Below are 20,270 nucleotides of genomic sequence, written 5' to 3' on the forward strand. Positions count from 1 at the left end.
AGTCCTTCACCCATCCAGCAACCCCGCCGCCAGGGCCTCCAGGTCCTCCAGCGTTTCCGGCTCTTCCTGCAGCTCAAAGACCTTGCCCTTCTTCTTGCCCTTGCTCTTCTTGCTGGCCTTCTCCTCGTCCTCAGAATCATCCTGGAACCACTTCTTGGCCTTCTTCCTCGGGGGCTCCTCCTCACCAGAATCGCCGTCGCTGTCATCACGATACTGCCCTGCGGGGGGTAGCGACCGCAGGAACTCCAGCGGATCGTTACCATCGTCCTCATTGTCATCGCGACCGCCAAGCTGTACAAGGGGCGGCGCCTCGTCGGGATCAATACCGGCGCGCTCCATAGCCTCGCGGGCCTTGCGCTTCTCCTTCTTCTCCCTCTTGCGCTGCCTGAGCAGCTGCTTATCGTCCACATCCGCCTCCTTGACCTTGGCCGCCTCCTCCTCAACGAAGCGCTGCCGCAGCTCCGCGGCAGGTCCCTCCTCCTGGAAGTCGGCCTCGTTGGTGAGCTCGTAGACGGCGTGCGGGTTGCCATCCTCATCATAGACCATCTTTGTGGGGTTGCCCTTGAACTTGAGCATCTTCTTCTTGGAGTTGAGGGCCTTCTCACGACGTTTCGAGTCCACAATGAAGGGCTCCTTGCCGCCAAGGCCATCGATGACCTTGATGAAGCTGGCTGGTGCCTTTTTGGACTCCTCGTCAAGGTCGTCGTCGTTTAACCTCCTCTTAACCGAGAGGAAGTCTGCATCGTCATCATCGCTGCCCTCAGCCTTTCCTTCACCATCCAATACAAGTTTGCTGTAGTGGCTGGACAGAACATCCTGGTTCGTACGCTCAAACATCTTGTCGTACTTTGTCCGCACCTCGCCCTTCTTCCGCTTCGTCTTCTTCACACCGTCCATATCCATCTCCGATTCAGACCCACTCGACATGCCCTGCCGTTGCGCGTTCTTGATCTTCTTGATATCCTCGCCCTTCTGGAACTTGATCTGGGGTGTACCTGGAAGACCCAGACTCGCTGAAAATTTATCGAGATCTAGCTTGTTCAGCTTGAAGACATCCTTGTCTTTTTGGAGGTGGATGGCGCGAGCGTAACTAATAAAGGCCTTTTGCCCGAGATACTTGAGGTCCGGGTTTTTGAAGCACATGTCTTGCAAGCTGTTCTGTATGCTCCGCTTCTTCTTCTCTTTGACGTTGACCTTTTGGATGGGGATCTTCTTCTGCTCGAGTTTCTTGATCATCCCGTCCTCCTCGCTGGGATCGAGGAAGAGAACGGCACGACCATTGCTCTCGTAGCGGGCTGTCCGGCCTACACGGTGGATATAGGTATCTGTGTCCTCAGGGCAGTCTGCTTGGATGACCCAGTCGATGGCGGGAAAGTCGATACCTCGAGCGACAACATCGGTGGCGAAGAGGCAAGAGTACTTGGCCGATGTGAAACGCGACGTGATTTCTAGACGGGCAAGCTGCTTTTGCCGTCCATGGAGGTGAAGAAGAGGGATACCGGGCTGAAGATGCCGAAAGCTCTCGTAGAGGAATCTAACCTGTTTCCCTGAGCTTAGGAAAACGATGATCTTGCTTTTGAGATTCGCCTTGATGAAGCCGTATAGCGTGTCCAGCTTCTCGTGGAGGGGCGTCACGATGTAGTGTTGCTGAAGGTTTGTCGGTGTGGCATGGGACGCGGACTCGTGGACAGAGACATATTCGGGGTCCTTGAGACTCAGGCGGGCAAGATCAGAGACCTTCTTGCTCTGGGTCGCGCTGAACATGAGCGTCTGCCTCGTCTTGGGAAGGTGCTCAACGAGCGCATCCACGGCGGCCTGGAAGCCCATATCCATAATGCGATCCGCCTCGTCGAGGACCAAGAGTTGGAGGTTGTCAGCGTCAAACCCGGCCGTCTGATCCAGATGCTGGAGCATGCGCCCAGGCGTGCAGACCAGGATGTTCATCCTCGACAGTCGCTCGGCCTCCTCCTTGAGACTCTTGCCTCCAATAACTAGACCGGCCGAGAAGGCATGCTTGCGGCCGACCTTGCGCAGGACCTCAAAGATCTGGACGGCAAGTTCGCGTGTGGGGGAAATGATGAGAGCACCTAGGCCGTCGTACTCGGTCCACTGTGCGCGGTACAGCTTCTCCAGGACGGGGATGATGAACGCTAATGTCTTGCCGCTGCCGGTCTTGGCGGCACCGAGGATATCTTTGTTCTGGAGGGCGAGAGGGATGGCACGGGCTTGGATGTCGGTGAGGGTGGTGAAGTGTGAGGCGTGGAGGCCGGCGGCGGTGGGTTGGGACAGCGGCAGGTCTGCGAAGGCCTTGATTTCGGTGGATTTGGGATCCTATTACACAATTAGTACCGGGAATTCTCATTACGTTGTCCATCAGCAATGGTACGCACCAGTTCATCAACCTTCTGCTGAAGAGTCTGGAGATCGTCTGCATCCCGTTTCCGCTTCTGTTGGCGGAGCTCCGTCTTGCTCGTCGGTTTCGGGGGATTTTGGATCTTGGAGGGTCGACCCCCCGGTCGCATGTTGGCGGCCATCCGTATTGTGCCTTTGTGGGATTGACTTGTCTCGGTTCGATTGAAAGGCTGAGCGTGGACGTCTGCGAGTGTCGAGGTCTCGAGTGCTAGAAATGTGTAGACGCCGCCTTCTGGGGAGTCTCCGAAACTTTTTTGTCCCGGGTGGGGCGATTGTCACTAAAGTTGACTGATAAGGTACGTACCTCGTACCTTTCTATGCCTGTTATGGAGTCGCGTCTCACCGCCCTTGGCAGAACTTTCAGTCACCGCCAAAAATTGTGATGGATTCTGCCCCTCTAATCGACATTGGAAAAAAAAAAAGTTGCGACCAGCTTTCAGACCCTCAAACATCTGAAGCTTCCATCACCAGATCCTGCTTTTAGAGACTGCCAACATGAAGGGCGGTTCCAAAAAAGAGAGCGCCGGCTCTACCAGCCGCATCTCCGACCCGAGATTCGCCAGCTTCGAGACGGATCCCCGATTCCGCCTTCCCTCGAAAAAGAAATCCAAGACCACCATTGACAAGCGCTTTTCGCGCATGCTCAAGGATGACGACTTCACCGCCCCGACGCGCGTGGACCGCTACGGCCGTAAGGTAGCCTCGGACTCCAAGAAGAAGGCCCTCGAGCGACTGTATCAGGAAGAGGAGGAGGAGAAGGAAGAAGAAGGTGGCGATGACCAAGCGAGCAAGGGCAGCGAGGACGAGGATGAAGATGAGGAGGAGATTGAGGTCGATGACGATGAATTGGTCCAGAGGGAGCTCCGAGCGGCTCACGAGAATTATGATCCAGCTAGAGGAGGTGGTTTCTCTTCGTCGGAATCCGATTCGGACTCAGACAGTGACTCTGACGAGGAGGACGGCGGTGCTGAACTCGCTACCGGTGGGGATATGCAGAGGTTCCAGGATGAGCAGGCTGAGGTCGAGGCCGGCGAAGTCACCAATCGCATAGCCATTGTCAACCTGGACTGGGACCACGTAAAATCTACCGATCTGTTCGCCTTATTCTCTAGCTTCGCCTCCACAGACGCCTCCGGCAAGGTCGAGAGGGTATCTGTATACCCTAGCGAGTTTGGAAAGGAGCGCATGCGTCAGGAGGAGGTAGAGGGCCCCCCGAAGGCTCTCTTCAAGGGCAAGAAGAAGCAAGACGACTCGGACTCGGACGATGACAGCGACGATGATAGCGACGACGACGAGAAGATCAAGAAGGAGCTGATGCAGGAGGGCGACGATGAGGATTTCGACAGCGACGCGCTGAGGGCATACCAGCTGGACCGATTGCGATACTACTACGCCGTCATGGTCTGCTCCAGCCCCGGGGTTGCCAAGAAGATTTACGATTTAACCGATGGCACCGAGTTCCAGTCATCTTCTAATTTCCTGGATCTGCGGTTCGTACCCGACGATGTCACGTTTGACGACGAGCCACGGGACGAATGCACCTCGGTTCCTACATCTTACAAGCCCATCGAGTTTGTCACCAACGCGCTACAGAGCTCCAAGGTCAAGCTTACTTGGGACATGCACCCCGAGGAGTTAAACCGAAAGGACTCGATCAAACGGGCATTCAGCGGCAGTAGGGCACAGATCGAAGAGAATGATCTCCGTGCCTATCTCGCCAGCGACAGCGAGGATGATGGAGTGTCCGACGTGGAGGAAGCTGGTGAGGAAGAAGATGAGGATGCCCCGAAGCTGTCCAAGAAGGAGCTCGCGCGGAAAAAGATGCGCGAGGCGCTAGGACTTGGGAACGAGCCCGCTGCCAAATCCAACAAGGGGCCTGTGGGAGATATGGAGATCACGTTTACGCCTGCTCTAACGGAGACGAAGCCCAAGGAGGAGAACAAGGAGGAGACGACGATAGAGAAGTACAAGCGCAAGGAACGCGAGCGCAAGGAGAAGAAGCGTCAGAAGGCCAAGGCTAAGCGCGAGGGTCTCGACCCCGACGCCGAGGACTTGGGCGGCGAGATGGAGGAGGCGGAAGTCCAGGGCGACCAGGCAGAGGATCTTGGCTTCGACGACCCCTTCTTCACGGCGGATGTGTCTGCGCCAGTGTCCAAGACGGCCATCCGCAAGGAGGAGCGCCTTAAGAAGCGCGAGGCGCGGGAGGCCGCCGAGGCAGAGGCAGCGGAGCAGAAGGCGCACCTGACTAAGGTGATGGCCGAGGACGTCAACGAGGGCCAGGCGGAGCACCTCGATCACTTTGACATGAACGACATTGTGCGGGCCGAGAAGCAGAAGCGCAAGAAGGGCAAGGGCAAGAAGAAGGGTGCCAAGGAGATTGACGGCAATCTGCAGGAGGAGTTCGAGATGGACGTGGGCGACGACCGTTTCAAGGCCGTGTTCGACAGCCACGAGTTCGCCATTGACCCGTCGAATCCCAAGTTCAAGGCGACGGAGGGCATGAAGCACCTGCTGGAGGAGGGTAGGAAGAAGAGGCGAGGCGGCGACGATGTGGAGGACGACCGGAGGAGAGCCAAGAAGGTCAAGAAGGGGAGGAAATGAGCGATCGTAACAAAGCATGACCGAATGATATACTATCTATTTTGACAATGTTGAGGTGGTCTGGTCAAGTGTGCGCACATGGACGCGAGGCATCAGTAACTTGTAAGACAGAATGTCTCACTGACACTGACATATGTACAGCGGGAAGGTATCCGTACACGCAAACATTATGCAGCGGTCCAATTCCGCAACGGAATTCATTGGCCCAAGATGGGCAGGGGGAGTTGGCGACGGTCACACAGCGTGGCAAGCAGGGGATTTGATCACTTGTCAACCGTCACCGCCGTGCCACCTCGTGGTTTATTACGTTATTGCCCGATGACTGGGTGCTGGTAAGACGGGAGGTAGAAGAGGAAGCGAAGTGACAAGTGGCTCGGGCGAGAAGGGTTTAGGAGGAGACGGGACAGTGACCATCCGTGGGACTTGAGCCCTGCCTTGTGTCGCCCCAGGGAAGGCACCTACTTGTTGTCCCCTTTCTTTTTCACCTATTCTATTCTCCCCCCCGCGGAGGGACGTATGGATGACAAGACTATGCCATGAGCAACACCCACGACGCTCGTGACACGAGCAGCAGCAGCAAGAAGTCGAGCCCGCGCAGCAGCCAGTCAGACGATGCGTCGCCTACGGTGCCACTGGACCAGCAGGGGGGGCTCCTCCATGGTAACACGGTCATCGAGGCCGGGGGCAGCGACGAGGACGGCGAGTTCTCGGCGACGAGCATCGACTTCGACTCGGACGCCGACAGCTCGCTGTCCGTCGGCGACGGCGACTCGGGCCGCGGCGAGTCTATCTCGCTGCGGTCGAGCCTCTACGAGCACAGCTACGCCAACGGGCGGCGGTACCACCGCTACCGCCACGGGCGGTACCCGATCCCCAACGACGAGGCCGAGCAGAGCCGCGAGGACATGCTGCACGCCATGATGCTCGAGGCCACGGACGGGCGGCTGTTCTATGCGCCGCTGGGGGACAACCCGCAGCGCATCATCGACCTAGGCACGGGGACGGGTGCGTGGGCGATGGAGAGTACGTACGAGTATGATGATGGGGGGCGTCAGTGCCCCCCGCCCCCGGGAGGGCGATGAGACAACGACTGAAACAGGTGCTGACTTGTCGTGGCTGTGGCTGTATTAGTGGGCGAGACATACCCTTCTGCCGAGGTCATTGGCCTGGATCTTAGTCCGATCCAGCCGCCATGGGTGCCGGCCAATGTCAAGTGCGTGTCGGCGGATGGTCGTTCTGTACGAAAGTATGCAGGCTGGGAAAAAGGGGACTGACCTGTTGCAGGTTCTATGTAGACGATGTCGAGGCGTCGTGGCTCAATGGGCCCGACTTTGATTTTGTCCACTTGCGAAACATGGTCCCGATCCTCCGGTCACCAGTCAAGGTCCTGCGAGAGGCATACAAGTTGCGTCACACCCAGCAGGTCCCCTGCCGAACCCCCCCCCCCAGGATGCTGTTCCAGAGACTGACCGTGAGAGCGGGAAACAGGCACATGCGCCCTGGGGCATGGGTCGAGCTCCAGGACGTCGACGGGGATGTGCACAGCGACGACAACAGCGTCCCCGACGACTGGCCGCTGAAGCGGTTCACCGAGTACCTCATGGAGGCCTTTGCGCACTTTGGCACCGACGCGCACGCGTCAGAAAAGGGCTCCCAGTACCTGCACGAGGCGGGCTTTGTCAACATCCAGCACAACTACATCAAGCTGCCCTACGGCACCTGGCCCAAGGACAAGTGAGTCTGAACTCCCTCCCTTGGCTAGCCCAACCCGGACCCCCTCCCCCCCTGCTGGTCTCTTTAAAGTCAGAAACTCCATTGACCCTTGTGAGAAAAGGCTGATGCGGCTGGTGGGCATGTACTACCGCCGCGCGTGCGAGGAGTTCTTCCCCGCGGTGGGCGCGATGCACTTCCCGCTGCTGGGCTGGGGCCAGGCGGAGATGGAGGTCTTCTTTGCCGAGTGCCGCGCCGCGATGCGGGATCCGGCCGTGCATGCGTACGGGAAGATGCACTTCTGGAGCGGGCAGAAGCCGTGGACCGCTGCTGGCTGATGGGGATATGCCCCTGAGGGCCGGGGGAGGGGGAGAAGGTTGCTTATCCGCATGTGCTTTAGCAGGCGTCAGCGTCGTTTGTCGTTGTTGTTGATACGATTGATGGCGGCTTTTGGTTTCAGTTCGGGCGCATAAGTGTGCCTTTGGATGGCGTATCGGGGGCGGCGAACAGTGTAAGACTTCGTTGATCTTTGTAGTATCCTGTTTGACCAGCTTGTCGAGTGTTGCCGTGGCTGTGCTGTACTATGTAAGACACCTGGGTAAACAAGATCAGGGGAACGAGGCACAAGATAGATGCGTATGAGCATGTTGTAGTATGTAGAGGCAGGGTGATGTCGGACGATATGTTAGCTATAGTATCCGTAAGTGGTATGGGTTAATACGACCAAAGTATGTATGTCGGTATGTCGGATGGGCTGAGACGAGACACTGCCATCATGCTGCACCTCTGGGGGGCATTCATGACGTATTTACCTGTGCGGACTATGCACGTACGTACTATGTATCCGTACGGCACATATCAATATGGACATGCAGTTTCATGTTCCGTGTGGCCGCGGAGATAACCATCTCCAGTCCCAAGTGTCAGCCAGCATGAGCAGCTTCCCCGCATTGGAGGACCGACCGGGGAGAAGATATCAATCCTCATAGAATATGCCGTGCGACTGCTAGGCCTCTTGTCCCGCGCCCGCCTTATCGTGGAACGGCCGAGCGAGCATTCCAGGAATCAGAAGCCCTATTAACCCCTCCAGGCCTCGAGGGGCTGACACCCGTGATTCACCCCACACCGCTCCGTTCGCCCGCTTAGCTGTGCACACACGGCACGCCGTTGTGGCCTGACCGTTTCATGGCGGCCCTAGGTTGTTGCGCTCAGCGAGTCAACCTACTCGCCGGTATCCTGTTTGCCCGCCAAGCGGGCGGCTGGTGGTGATGGGGCGGGTGGTGGTGGTGGCTGCTGGTGGCTGGCGACCCCCATGCGATGCGAACGCCATGATGTCGGTAGACAAAGTTGGACGACGACATGGAGTTTGGGACGAGCGGGCTTAGAGGGTTCACGCTGAGGGTTGTCAGCGATCGACAGGGCTGTCGCTCTTGATGCTGTCGACATCCATGTCCTCGAAAAATTCAAGTCAGCAGATGCGACGTGCGACGTGCATGCGTCTGGGTAGGGAGCAGTCGCGACAGTAATAATATTATCTGCATTCAACACATCCACATCCCAGGTTGCCATAATCGCTGCAGTTCGCACGTCACAGACAGGCCAAGCCCAGCGGGTTTGCTTGTGAAGACTGGGCGCTCGTGGGGGTTGTTCGGGAAGGGAGGGAGCCTGGGAGGGAGCTTGGGGGCTGGAGAGAGAGCTCGTGAGGACTCGCATGCAATGCGGTGCAATGCACTGCGACACACCTTGGCGCTGGAAACACGGGGTCTTGATGCACATTTTCCAGTTTCCCACGATAGCCATGAAGCCAACTGCCATTCCTATCCATCCACCAGGCCGGAGCGGGTTGCCCACCGCATGTGGCCACATCCAACTGATCCAATGGCTGATCCGATGATGCCAATACTCAAACACATCGCCGTGACTTATCAACCAGGGCGGCAAGGCGGCTGTCCGGCACTGCCCAATTGGTGTCTAAGCCGATCCCTCAGTAGGCCCTTTTCGCCGTTTCGGCCCCCAAGGCCGCCATGGATGGCATGGATGGGGTGGGGGACTGATGGGACTGATGGGACTGATGGACTCACCGATACAAGCGCCATCACACCATCCTCCTCCAGAAGGGTGTGTGGAACTGCGGAGGTCGAGATAAGGGCAAACGACGCGAGGTCGCATCCAGCTCAGGGTCCCTGACCACTGCCGCTTTTAATCCATGGCCAAAACACGAAAGCTCAAACCCATGTGCATAATTCCAATCCGTCGGCTATTCACAACGTACACTGTTAGAAACGGTGGAAGCACCCAGCAGATCCGTACACTCATACGAGTAGCCTTTATAGGTGGTCTACTCCGTATTACTCCGTCCCTAGCCTAGTAAGTATTCGACTATTCGTAGTATTACATACATACGCCAAGATAAACTACGTTTCGAATATATGGGCGCCGCAGGTCAGGCCCACAGCTGTCATAATATGTATACAGGGGATATGCTGCGCTTCGCCGCTTACTACTACCCCGGCTTTACATAATAGTAGTAGTAGTATGGGTATTTCTTACAGTAAATGCCGAGTGTCCAGGGGATAGCCTGATCAATTGAATTCCTCTGTTACATAGTATAATATGTGTTATTAGCTAGGGGCGCCGGGGACCTGTGAACTCACTCTCTCATCTCTCGCTCGTCTCGTTGGCCGTGACTTTTCGCGCGACATAGTGGTCGTAATTTTTGCTGCACACCCATCCCGTCAAAGCCAAAATGGGCAAGCAAGAAGTCCTAGAACTGCATCCCGCGGGGTGGGAGTCGGACCCGGCGGACGAGTACTTCAAGCTATCCATCATCGACTACTGCACCGCCCAAGTCTTCCAGAGCTATGGGCTCTTCTTCCGTCTATCCGATGCCGACAAGCCTAGGGTTGTCTCGGTGCTCCAGCGCGGTCTCGAGGTCATGTTGAGCCAGTGTCGCCATCTGTGCGCTGTCCTCGAGGAGCACCCGGATGGCGGACTCTGTTTTCACAAGAGAAAGGATGCCACGGTCCAGTTCCATGTCCAATGGCTCGACGGGCCCGAAGACGAGGGCAAATATCCATCCTTTGACGAGTTTGAAAAACGCCACTTTGTGTCCCGGGCTCTGGGGAACCTGGATACCTGGTGCGTTCCGCCCATGACGTACGGGGAGAAGCTTGAGGCCCAGCCCGTGAGTAACCCCAAGGCTTCCGCCTTCAAGGCGACCTTCATCCCCGGGGGCCTCGTCTTCATGATGCACCACCATCATTACGCCAACGATGTCATGGGCTGGGCTGGTGAGCTGCGTCAGCTAGCCGAGAACTGCGCTGCCATCTGGAACTCATCCGACAGCAGCCCTCCGCCACCCGCCCCTTGGGACCCAGCCTGCCTGGATAATTCGAGGCTCACCAGGCCAGAGCTCCCAGAGTCTCAGCGCGTTGATGGGCCCATTTCACCCCTGCGCCACTCGGACCATCACCCCGCCCAATTAATCCTATTCCACCTACCTAAGAGCAAGGCAGCCGAGCTTAAGCAGATCGCAAGTCCCGAGGATGGGAGCTACTGGATCTCGAGCTACGATGCGTTCTCGGCGTACATCTGGCGCATGCTGTCCAAGCACCGGGCCCGCCTCTTCAAGCCCGACCCCGGGGAGAAGCTCATCTGGGGCGAGGCTGTCGATATGCGGAGGCGGCTCCACGACCCCCCGGTGCCAGAGCGCGTCCAGAGAAACGTTGCCTTTGCGGCGCTGAGCATCCAGAGTCCCATGCCGCAGCTCACGGTGCAGGAGGTCATCTCGGAAGCGCCGCTGTCGAAGTTGGCATGGTATAGTCTCCCCTCAACCATCCTTTATAAACCCCAGGTAACTAACGCCTGTCCAGGTACATCCGGCAGCTGACCAACGGCGCGACGCAGGAGGCTTTGGAGGCGACGCTGTCGGCCGTGGCGCCCATCCGCGACAAGACGAGCCTATTCTTGCGTATCGACAGCTTCCCGCCTATGAGCAACGTCATAACCGAGTGGCGTGATACGCGGCCCTACGACGCCGACTTTGGCTTCGCGCGACCGTACGCGTTCCGCTTCCCCTTCGAGACGATTACTGCGGGTCTCACCATCGTATACCCTGTACGGACCAACGGTGGGCCTGCGGGCGATGACGAGGGTAATGAGTTCTGCATCAGCGTCGAGAAGGAGCTTGTGGAGGACCTGGTGAAGGATCCTGAGTGGAATAAGTACTTTGAGTTTAGGGGCGTCGATTCCGAGGAGAAAGAAGCTGTGGTGTAGTACGTTGGGGATCCATGACAAGATAAAGCTAGAGCGTTGTTGTGGAAAGAGCAAACAGATGCTGGTCTGGCGGTATGGAGGTTGAGTCGACAGTTTGCCAAGGGCCTGGGATCCTTGCACCATGACCTGCTCTGCTCCTCGCGACGATTTATCTTGGTCCACCCGCTTGCATATCACTATATAGATAGTAGAACAAGATAAAAATTAGACTAGCATATCAATTGAACCTTCTGATTAACGTAGAGAAACCATCGGTATTACAACGGAGACCTGGCACGGTGGACGTCAACGATATCTTCTGTGCTACGTACCTACGTACGAAGACCATACTCCGTACTATGTATTGCATTCCGTTTTCATAAAATTATGTCCATTGTGGCACAAAAGCCTCCTGCACCCAACCCCAGCCGGAGCAACAGCGGCGATGGCGCTAATCCCCATCTGGAATCCCGATCCCACCGGTCGTGATCCAACATCAAGTGACGACCACCACTTTCATCGAGGAATGGACAATGCAGCTTCTGCTCCTTCGCCAGATGGGTACCTTGCACAACCCGGAGTACGTAGATGGAATTCTCTCTCTTCTTTACTTATCTTATACCTGCTGTATCTATCACATTGTATCCGCATTTCGCGAGGGGTTCTGCGACACGGTCACTACCTCCCAGCGGCTGACCATCGCCCCTCACCTCCATAAAACTCTTCAAGCTCGCCTCTTGCCCCCATGTCGTGATATCTACGCAAACCCATAATAATAGCTCTTCCACCCTTCCCCTCCCTCGAGGTCCTCCCTAGATCTTTCTCCTTTTTCCTCCCTCATCATTGGGCTTGAGGACCTCTAGGGTTTCCTTTTTATTTTCTCTATCGTCGTGCGAACGCCACCCAAGCTTGCCATGGCGATCATCGAGACGGACCCGACCGTCCCCCTCCTCCGCAGAAATGCGCCCCCACCAGCACCCCTAAACGCCGTCCAGCGCTTCGCCATCACCTTCTTCTCAGCCGTGCGCATCGCCCGCGGCCTATGCTTCATCGCCTGGCCCGCCCTCGGCCTCTCCAGCTTCGACATGCCCAAGACGGGCGCCACCTTCCTGCTCGGCAGCCTGCTGGGCTCGCGTGACCTGCTGCTGGGCGGCCTCCTCTGGACCGCCGACCTGCGCTCGCCGCGCGAGGTGCGCCGCGCCCTGCTGGCCAACCTGCTCAGCGACGCCATGGATACCTTCATCCTCATCTTCAGCGCCGCCTGCAGCTGGCACTGGCGCAGCCCCTTTGTCGAGATCGCCGTCGCCGCCGTGCTCGCCATCCTCGAGCACCTGACCCTGTGGAGCATGAGCGACGACGACGGTGGCGTCGACCCCACGGCCGGCTACGCCGCGGGCGTCCAGGCTGTCGAGGACAAGAACAGGCGCCTCGACACGTGGCTGACGGAGCTGCGCATGGCCGAGGCCGCGCAGCAGCAGCAGCAGTTGTCGCCACAGCGCCCGGCGTCGACGCAGCCTGCCGAGTCGACGATAGCCTAGCTAGCCTAGGGCTACTAAGGTCGATTGCCAAACAGCAAAAGGAAGATGGATATATATGTTGATGATCATGTACGGGGATCCTGAGTTGCTCTGACCGCGGAGCAATGGCTATTTCTTTTTACGACAGTATTATGGTGTTTATGTTCACGATTTCATTGCATTTCTTGTCGGTTTACAGCAAGTATGGCGTTTCGGAGCATCCACTCATGGAGTTTTTGGGAGGGTTTTTCGAGAATCAAAAGAGAAATGTCCCTGTTAACTCAACTTGGACTAGACTCCATCTTAACGCCTATGAACCCTTTCTGATGAGAGAGACGTGACTCGGATGTTAATCTTGTCCAGGATCCAAGCCAAACGAAGTCGACCGAGTTCACCACTTCCGGCACCTGGCCTTATTGTAGACTTGTCCTGGCCTATCTAATATTTCCTTGGCTTGCTCCCTTCCTGACTCTGACCTCGTGTTGTCCATGACTGTGGTGGAAGTCTCTGGTCAGCCGGAGGGTCAATCTCTAGGTTGTCGCTCTGACGCCTGAAGCCGGGGAAGCAATTGCAGGTCAGGACCTTGAGCAACAAAAACGTCGACCTCCAATCCGGCATGTCGGCAAAATCCTGATCGTGGTCTTCAAGATGTAGGTGGTATCGTAGCTCTTGGCGGCAGTGTCTCAAGGACGAGCTAACTGCTTATGCCGCGTTTGGGTATGTCGATTGGTTGGGGGTAAGCTGTTGGTTCCCACGGTCGGGAATCGTGAGATGCAGTAGAAGCTTATATCAAGAGGGATGTATACTTGATTAGGTTGGGCTCGTGCATGCGCTGTCGAGTTAATATATCCGTGATATATCCTGGGCATGGCAATCATGGTGTGCGGCAAACACAGATTCATCAAGTGTCTCCTCAGTCAGGTTACCTGAGGCATCGTCACAGTACGGAAACAAATAGCAAGCTTCGCCCGAGCGTGGCCATTGACCTGAACATTGCCTTTGTTCCGTGAGGTTTGTGGCATATTGCTAACGCGCTTAACGAGGTCCGTAACCGTTGAACGAACAATTGGTTGGGCGAAAGTGACGCCAGTGGTAGGAGGAGAAATCTCATGTCGTCACTTGCATGCGTCAAGGTACTGAGCATGTGAGATGAAGAAGCCCACTCAGTGTCACGCATGCGTGACACTGAGCCCAAAATAGAAACCTGGCAAGTTCTCGGAGGTGATTAACCCTGCATGGTTGGGCATCTTGAGTCTCGACTTTCCCATCAATGCAGAATGGGATTTTGGGAATCGTTGATTGGCATGTGGCGTGACGCAACTGGACCCCGCCCAAAGCCCCGCAGGTAGAAGCTTGTCAGAAAATAAGCAGTCATATTCTCACTGGTCAGAGGAGAGACATGGTGTAGGTCGTTTTGTCCGCCCTTGCCCCGCCCCCGCCGTTATCGGCCCACCCTCTGAGGGTCCACAACGGTTAGGAATCTAGGATGCGACTCTCGGGTCTCGACCCCTAATCCTCTAAATTCCCATTTCCCATCCCAACTTGCGGCCCATCACTAACAACCACGGCCTGGACACTTTTTTTTCTTTCCTTTTTTTCTGACAATTCTCACTCCAGCCCTCCCCGAGGGGCGTCAACCGCCACCACCGTACCGCAAAACACACCTACAACACCCGTCATGAGCTCCCCCACCCCTTTCCGACTCGCCATCCTCGAGTGCGACACCCCCCAACCCCAGACCCGCGCCCGCGAGGGCAGCTACACTGGCGTCTTCACGGGGCTCCTCAGCGCCGCGGCACACACCCTCACCCCGCCCGCGCCTTCACTCGATGCCCTGGGCATCTCCATCACGGGCCACGACGTGGTCAACGACCTCCACTCGTACCCGGACCTCGAGGCCGTCGACGCCCTGCTGCTTACGGGGTCGCGCCACACGGCCTTTGATAACGATCCATGGATCCTGCGCCTCGTCGACTTTACCCGCCGTGCGCTCGAGTCGGGCCGCGTGCGCGTCGTGGGCGTGTGCTTCGGCCATCAGATCGTCGGGCGGGCGGTGGGTGCGACACTGGGTACGAGTGATGGCGGGTGGGAGGTTGCCGTGACGGAGGTGGACCTGACGGACAAGGGCAGGGAGCTCTTTGAGGTGGAAAAGATGGTATGTTTGTCGATATTATGCTAGGAGCGGTGGATGTGAAGGCTGACATTGGTATGATTTAGCACATCCACCAAATGCACAGGGACATTGTGCAGGACTTCCCGCCCGACGCGATCCCCCTTGGCTCCAACGCCGCCTGCGCTGTCCAGGCTATGTACCACCCCGGGCGGTACATCACGGTGCAGGGCCATCCCGAGTTCACAGAGGAGATCATCTCGGAGATCCTCTTCAACCGCCACACGGTGGGCATCTTCACTGACGAGGAGTACGACGACGCTATGAAGCGGGCGCCGCTGCCTCACGACGGCGTGGCTATTGGCAAGGCGTTTTTGAAGTTCATGCTGCAAGGGAGGGAGGGGTTTGGTGCGGCGGCGTAGGTAGAATATGGATATAGCGCGTGCGAGCGTCATTCGAGCCTTCATGAGATTGATTGGAATAGACTACGAGGTACGTCACGGGCAATTTCATTGTTTTTGTCACAGTTATGGGTCGCTTGGCTGGGCTTAAGGCTATATAGATTTCTGCTTTGAATAGACTATAAATTAGTATCTTCGCATATGTCTCCGAGTCTGCTTCAACTGCCACTGGCACTTTTCAGAGGATTAGTAGTTTTATGCCCGGGTGCTAGTAGTACTACAAGTTGTTGTTCCTCCCAAAATGCCACCGCCAACTTCGAGGCAGAGAAATACACGCACATTTCACGGAGGAAAACATGAGCTCCAGCTCAACACACCGCCCTCCATGCGCACATCGCCAGACTGCTACTCTATGGGCAATATCTCCACAATATGCAGGATTACATCGCTTCTTCTGGAATCTCCTCGACTAGGGTCGAACTCCTTCCTTCCTCAGGAGCACGTTGACAAGTATTTAAGGCCCTAAAATCTCCCTTCCCAACTCCAACCTTTCATCCTTCAACCCATCTCCCCCCCTGTTCTCTCTCCCTTATCTCTCTATTTTAAAACCTAGTCCTCTCATTTGGTTCATCTCTCTATTCAAACTTTACCTTGACATTTTAATCAAGCACCCAGGCCTAGATTCACTGCTCTTCAGGTCCAGATTACCTGGATAACGACCAGATCTGGTGCAAGCTCCAAGGTGAGCTCTAGCTACCAACCCCGGCAACATATCGTCCATTGGCTTTGCCCCCAGCTCCTCGACGCTCAACCTAGGCCCTACATAGGCATAGATTCTCTTGGATCTTTGTACTTCCTTACCTTTCCCCTTCCCAGCCCTCGGCTTGCCCGTCACATCCCAGCCCTCTGTTCTCAATTGCGACCGAGGATAGCCTGAGCGAATGTGGAAGTTTGGGCGAAGAATTATGCATCCAAATTCTTGTAAGTCCCCATTTCAAAGAATATGCCGACCAATACTTGAACTAACAACCTAATTCATAGAAACAGCACTCTAACTCAACTACGTGGCAGAAATGCCAACAATGCCGACGACCAACGGCCCTGAGCCTAAGGCTATTGACCCAGATCGAGACGCTGGCGATGGACGCACGCTCCCATCCCCTCAAGCCTTGAAAGTCGAACCGTCCGAAACCAATGTGAAAATCAAAGTCGAGCGAACGGACGTCGAACAAACGAGTATGGGATTTAGCTCGTCCAATAACAGACCACAAACCAAAACGGAAAATGACTCTGATCGAACGGTGAAAATGGCTCCAAAAAAGGAATCACCTAAAGTATCTGCGAAGATCAAAACCGAGCAAGCCGACGTCACCATGAGCAATGCGGTTGAGGAGCACAGTTCGCTAAAGAACAATCCGTATAGCAAGGCGGAGCATGGCCACGATGACATAGCAAAAGGCGAATCAGAATCTGACAGCTCAGAGGAGGAATGTGACGATCCGAAAGACGGAGACTTTCTTGTGGATTCTGGAAGCCCCGAATCCGACGGGGACACAGACTCAGACGAGGAGTCCCAGCCAACTTCCAAATCCAAGAAGGAGGACGAACCTTCTCATCCCAAGGTGAGGCGACCTCCTGCAAAAGATGCTCGGGAATACTGGACACGCTGGAATGAGGAAGACACGAAGAGGCGTGAGGCGCGGCTTGAGCGGAAACGCAAGCGCGAGAGCAACGATAACGGAAGCAATGGCCCCCGGAAATCCCAGAAATCCCAGAAAATTGCAAAGAGCGACAAGGATCCGCCCCAGAAGGAAGCCTGCGAGACTTCGCCGATCGAGGAAGCGCCCATCATGCCAGCTTTTGAGGCCACAACACACAAGGAGCAATTTGAAAAAATCAGGGCCAACATGGCAAAAGGGGGAGACACCAGACATACTGCTACCCAAGAGAGGGACGTGAAGCAGGCGGCAAAGAGTTTTGGTTTTATGCACGTCAAGGCCGCCAACAGCAGATGGAAGCTGGCCCGCACCATGCGTACCGGGCTTATGAACTACCAGCTCACGATTACATCTTGGATGTGTAAGCGTGAAGTCTGTGGCGAGCCCCAAGGTGGGCTTATTGCCGATGAAATGGGCATGGGAAAGACCGTTGTGAGTCTCGCTTGCATGGCTGAGCATCAAGCAGATAAATTAGACGCCGAAGAGTACTCCAAGGCTACGCTGGTCGTTGTACCAAACCGAACGATCGCCAATCAATGGGCGAGCGAGATCCGGACGCATTGCAAAAGCCAGTTGGCAGACAAGGTGTTGGTTCACCCTCGGCAGGGCGATAAGCCAAGAACACGACATCTTCGAAACCGGTTTGCTGTGTAAGTCTCCCTATTTTGATGAACATTTAAGTCAATTGAGAATAAGTAGTACTAACTGACTGGCGCAGGATCACCACGTACCACGAACTGATGCATTCTTACCCTGACCCAGACACAGTTAAAGCACTGAAGGAGAAATACGATACAGACCAGCAATCTCTCAAGGCAGCAATAGACAGAAAAGTGAAAATTCTCTTCAAAATCAACTGGTACAGGGTTATTCTAGACGAAGCACACCGCATAAAGTGTGACAAGAGCCGCAGTAAGTATAGCCATATACAATAGTATCCCGAAATACTGACTGATGTTTTTTAGCTGCTTTCGCTTGCTGGGAACTCCGCGCCAAGTACCGATGGTGTCTGAGCGGCACGCCGTTGGCGAACAAACCCGGAGGTGCAGTCTAATTAGGTCCTAAGTTCTGCTAGCAAGACTTGGCTAATCAGCTTCTGTAGAGTTCTTTTCATACCTCAAATTTCTCGGATGCCGCTTCACGGATACTCGCAAGGGCTTTGACCTGAAATACGCCACAGGAGTAAGTAGACTAATTTTGGCTTTTTTTGGCTTTACTTGCTGATCATTTCTAGGATGAGGCAGCGGAGAACTTCGAAGCTCTAGCTTCACTCGTCATGTATCGAAGGTATGTATTCGGCGGCATAAGAGCTCCAGTAGTCGATTCGCTAATCTTTGGTCAAAAGGACGAAGAAGGACACTTTTCTAGGTTGCAAGATTCTCGACATCCCCGCCAGTACATCACAGGATGTATTGGTCCCTCCTTCCAAAGAAGAAGAAATCATTTATAGGTGGGTAATCTTTACTGAGGTCTCTGCAATATATATCTTGGAAGGCAATGACTAACAGAGCAGGGCCGTGTCTGGATGCTATAAAAGACTCCTAGGCAACAGTAAAGAATCGGAAGATGATCCGACTTCAGAAACAGGGATTTCCGGGCTACTAGCATCATCGGAAGACGACGTAGATGAGATAGATGAGGAAAACGAGGCACACAATGAAGATGATCCACCGTCAAACAAGGGCAGAAGGATCATCGGAAACAGTCTTCTGCAGGCTGTATCTCACCCCTTCAATCTAGAGCCGATGTTTCGACGCCTCTTTACAGTGGACGAGCTCCAAAACCTACGGCAAGAGCTTTCACAAGAAGGCAGCAAGCAGACCCTGCTAGACCACCTACAGAGCAACAAGGTCGATTTCGGGGGCGTCTCGAATTTTCAAGCGGGATTGAAGAAGTTGACCGAGTTCCAGGAGCCGGCATTTGGCGGACTCTTCAACATGGGACGCCTTCTCAAACTGGCAACAAACGAGGTTCGGATGCGCGCCTCGCCTTGTACTATCTGCGGGCAGACGCCGCCTCATATGCCCGTATTTTCTTTGAACGTGAGTAGAGCTCCCGAAGCTGTAAATAATGAACTCGCTGACTTCAAGAGTGCGACCATGTCCACTGCGACCCGTGCATATTGCGTTTCATTCTAAAGAACAAGGTTAGTTATCTACCTAATTCAACCTTGCGGTCCACGTTCTTGCTGATGGGGAAAAATAGAAAGGCAGGGTGATCTGCCCAGCAGCCGACTGCACTGATGAGTTCGAATGCTGCGACAACATTTCCACGCTCTCTCGCGCCACGGAGGAGGCCCGGGGAGATAAATTGTACCAGGAGCCCGGCGCAGACAGCAACAAGACGCGGATTGTGAGAACACCCGACAAAAATGGATTCTTCACTGCCAGTTGTCTCCTAGGAAACAAAGCCAATATACCCCCGAGTAGCAAGCTAACCATGGCCATGGCCGTAATCCTCGAGTGGCGGGAGAATTTCCCGAATGACAAGATCATAGGTAAGCCTTGCTACATCTTTCCTTACTTATTCATTCCTCTGCTCACCTATCTCTCTAGTCTTTACACAGTTCATCATGACCGGGAAGGTTTTGGGCTAGATGCTCCAATCTGCCGGGCACAAGTTCCTGTACTACTATGGCGATGTGAGCCCTGGTCAAAAGGCCAAGGCTGTAGAGGACTTCAAGACTGATCCCAAAAAGAACATCATGCTCGTCGGCTTGCGAGCCGGGTCAGAAGGACTCAACCTGACAGTAGCAAATCGAGTCATCTTGATTGACCCGTGGTGGAACAAAACGACGGAGCAGCAGGCGTTCGGGCGCGTCGACAGAATTGGCCAACGCAAAATCTCCCACATGGTCCGCATCTTAACGACGGCCGACATTGACCAGCGCATCGCCAAACTGCAAGTGGACAAATCGACCAAGGTCGATTATGCGCTGCAAGATGATGGTCACACTCCGGTTGAGCTGGACGATGAGCGGCTTGAAAAGCTCTTTGCCCCCGTCGAGAAGAAGAAGAAGGGCCAGAAGAAGAGCAGCACCGGGGACAGTGCTGCGAAGGTCGTTGAGAAAGAGTGCAAGAAGGAGGCATAGCTCACACGAGAGGTCGGAGTTCCTCTGGGTGGAAGGCTGATTTTCTGCTGATTTTGATTTCCACTCTGCAAGTCGCAACACTCATTTATGGGGGAGTACGGAGTACGGATACTATTATTAGCTGAGGGTCGGAGATGACTAGAGGTCGAAGTGTGCTACAGGTGGTTCGGATTCGGGAATTTGCTCATTGCTCGTTGGGGTAAAAGTTAGGCGCGGGTTAGACTCTGCTCGGGTACAATCAACCAAAATTTGAATGGGGGCTAATGCGAATATAAGAGAATCAATCAACCGTAGCTGGTACGAAGGCAGAGTGGTATTTTTGCAATGGCCAAGGTTGATCATGATGGATGGAAGCCACTGGCAGTTGGGAGCAGTTGAGGCGTGGGAGTGGCGCATCCCTTTTTAGCAGCTGAGGTGTCTCCACAGTCCCTGCATTGGCCAATTGTGCGCCAAACT

At 55.2% G+C, this 20,270-nt stretch overlaps 7 protein-coding genes across 7 annotated transcripts; 6 read left to right on the forward strand and 1 right to left on the reverse strand.

Annotated features, from left to right (window-relative positions):
* Positions 1-6: 6 nt before the first annotated feature.
* On the reverse strand, positions 7-2,522 carry DBP4 (RNA-dependent ATPase HCA4; the record flags this gene model as incomplete). The annotated part of the gene is made up of 2 exons (XM_083197705.1): positions 7-2,331; positions 2,391-2,522. The coding sequence occupies 2 exons, from the start codon at positions 2,520-2,522 to the stop codon at positions 7-9; spliced, it is 2,457 nt and encodes an 818-aa protein (XP_083047173.1).
* A 385-nt stretch (positions 2,523-2,907) lies between these two features.
* On the forward strand, positions 2,908-5,013 carry ESF1 (pre-rRNA-processing protein ESF1; the record flags this gene model as incomplete). Its single annotated transcript, XM_083197706.1, has 1 exon — positions 2,908-5,013. One exon carries the CDS (start codon positions 2,908-2,910, stop codon positions 5,011-5,013), a length of 2,106 nt encoding a protein of 701 aa, XP_083047174.1.
* A 318-nt stretch (positions 5,014-5,331) lies between these two features.
* Positions 5,332-7,061, forward strand: ACO1O0_008343 (methyltransferase domain-containing protein; the record flags this gene model as incomplete). Its single annotated transcript, XM_083197707.1, has 5 exons — positions 5,332-5,339; positions 5,588-6,018; positions 6,145-6,226; positions 6,298-6,747; positions 6,848-7,061. The coding sequence occupies 5 exons, from the start codon at positions 5,332-5,334 to the stop codon at positions 7,059-7,061; spliced, it is 1,185 nt and encodes a 394-aa protein (XP_083047175.1).
* A 2,408-nt stretch (positions 7,062-9,469) lies between these two features.
* On the forward strand, positions 9,470-10,998 carry ACO1O0_008344 (uncharacterized protein; the record flags this gene model as incomplete). The annotated part of the gene is made up of 2 exons (XM_083197708.1): positions 9,470-10,539; positions 10,596-10,998. The coding sequence occupies 2 exons, from the start codon at positions 9,470-9,472 to the stop codon at positions 10,996-10,998; spliced, it is 1,473 nt and encodes a 490-aa protein (XP_083047176.1).
* Positions 10,999-11,891: 893 nt separating this feature from the next.
* Positions 11,892-12,515, forward strand: ACO1O0_008345 (uncharacterized protein; the record flags this gene model as incomplete). The annotated part of the gene is made up of 1 exon (XM_083197709.1): positions 11,892-12,515. The coding sequence occupies one exon, from the start codon at positions 11,892-11,894 to the stop codon at positions 12,513-12,515; it is 624 nt and encodes a 207-aa protein (XP_083047177.1).
* A 1,657-nt stretch (positions 12,516-14,172) lies between these two features.
* On the forward strand, positions 14,173-15,026 carry ACO1O0_008346 (class I glutamine amidotransferase-like protein; the record flags this gene model as incomplete). The annotated part of the gene is made up of 2 exons (XM_083197710.1): positions 14,173-14,649; positions 14,712-15,026. 2 exons carry the CDS (start codon positions 14,173-14,175, stop codon positions 15,024-15,026), a joined length of 792 nt encoding a protein of 263 aa, XP_083047178.1.
* Positions 15,027-16,087: 1,061 nt separating this feature from the next.
* Positions 16,088-19,814, forward strand: ACO1O0_008347 (SNF2 family N-terminal domain-containing protein; the record flags this gene model as incomplete). Its single annotated transcript, XM_083197711.1, is given in 9 exon segments — positions 16,088-17,373; positions 17,442-17,635; positions 17,689-17,766; positions 17,826-17,905; positions 17,958-18,010; positions 18,276-18,765; positions 18,929-19,220; positions 19,279-19,307; positions 19,320-19,814. 9 exon segments carry the CDS (start codon positions 16,088-16,090, stop codon positions 19,812-19,814), a joined length of 2,997 nt encoding a protein of 998 aa, XP_083047179.1.
* Positions 19,815-20,270: the final 456 nt, after the last annotated feature.

Source organism: Amphichorda felina (genome assembly GCF_050947745.1).
Source record: "Amphichorda felina strain 45539 chromosome Unknown scaffold_8, whole genome shotgun sequence".
Lineage (NCBI taxonomy): Eukaryota > Fungi > Ascomycota > Sordariomycetes > Hypocreales > Bionectriaceae > Amphichorda > Amphichorda felina.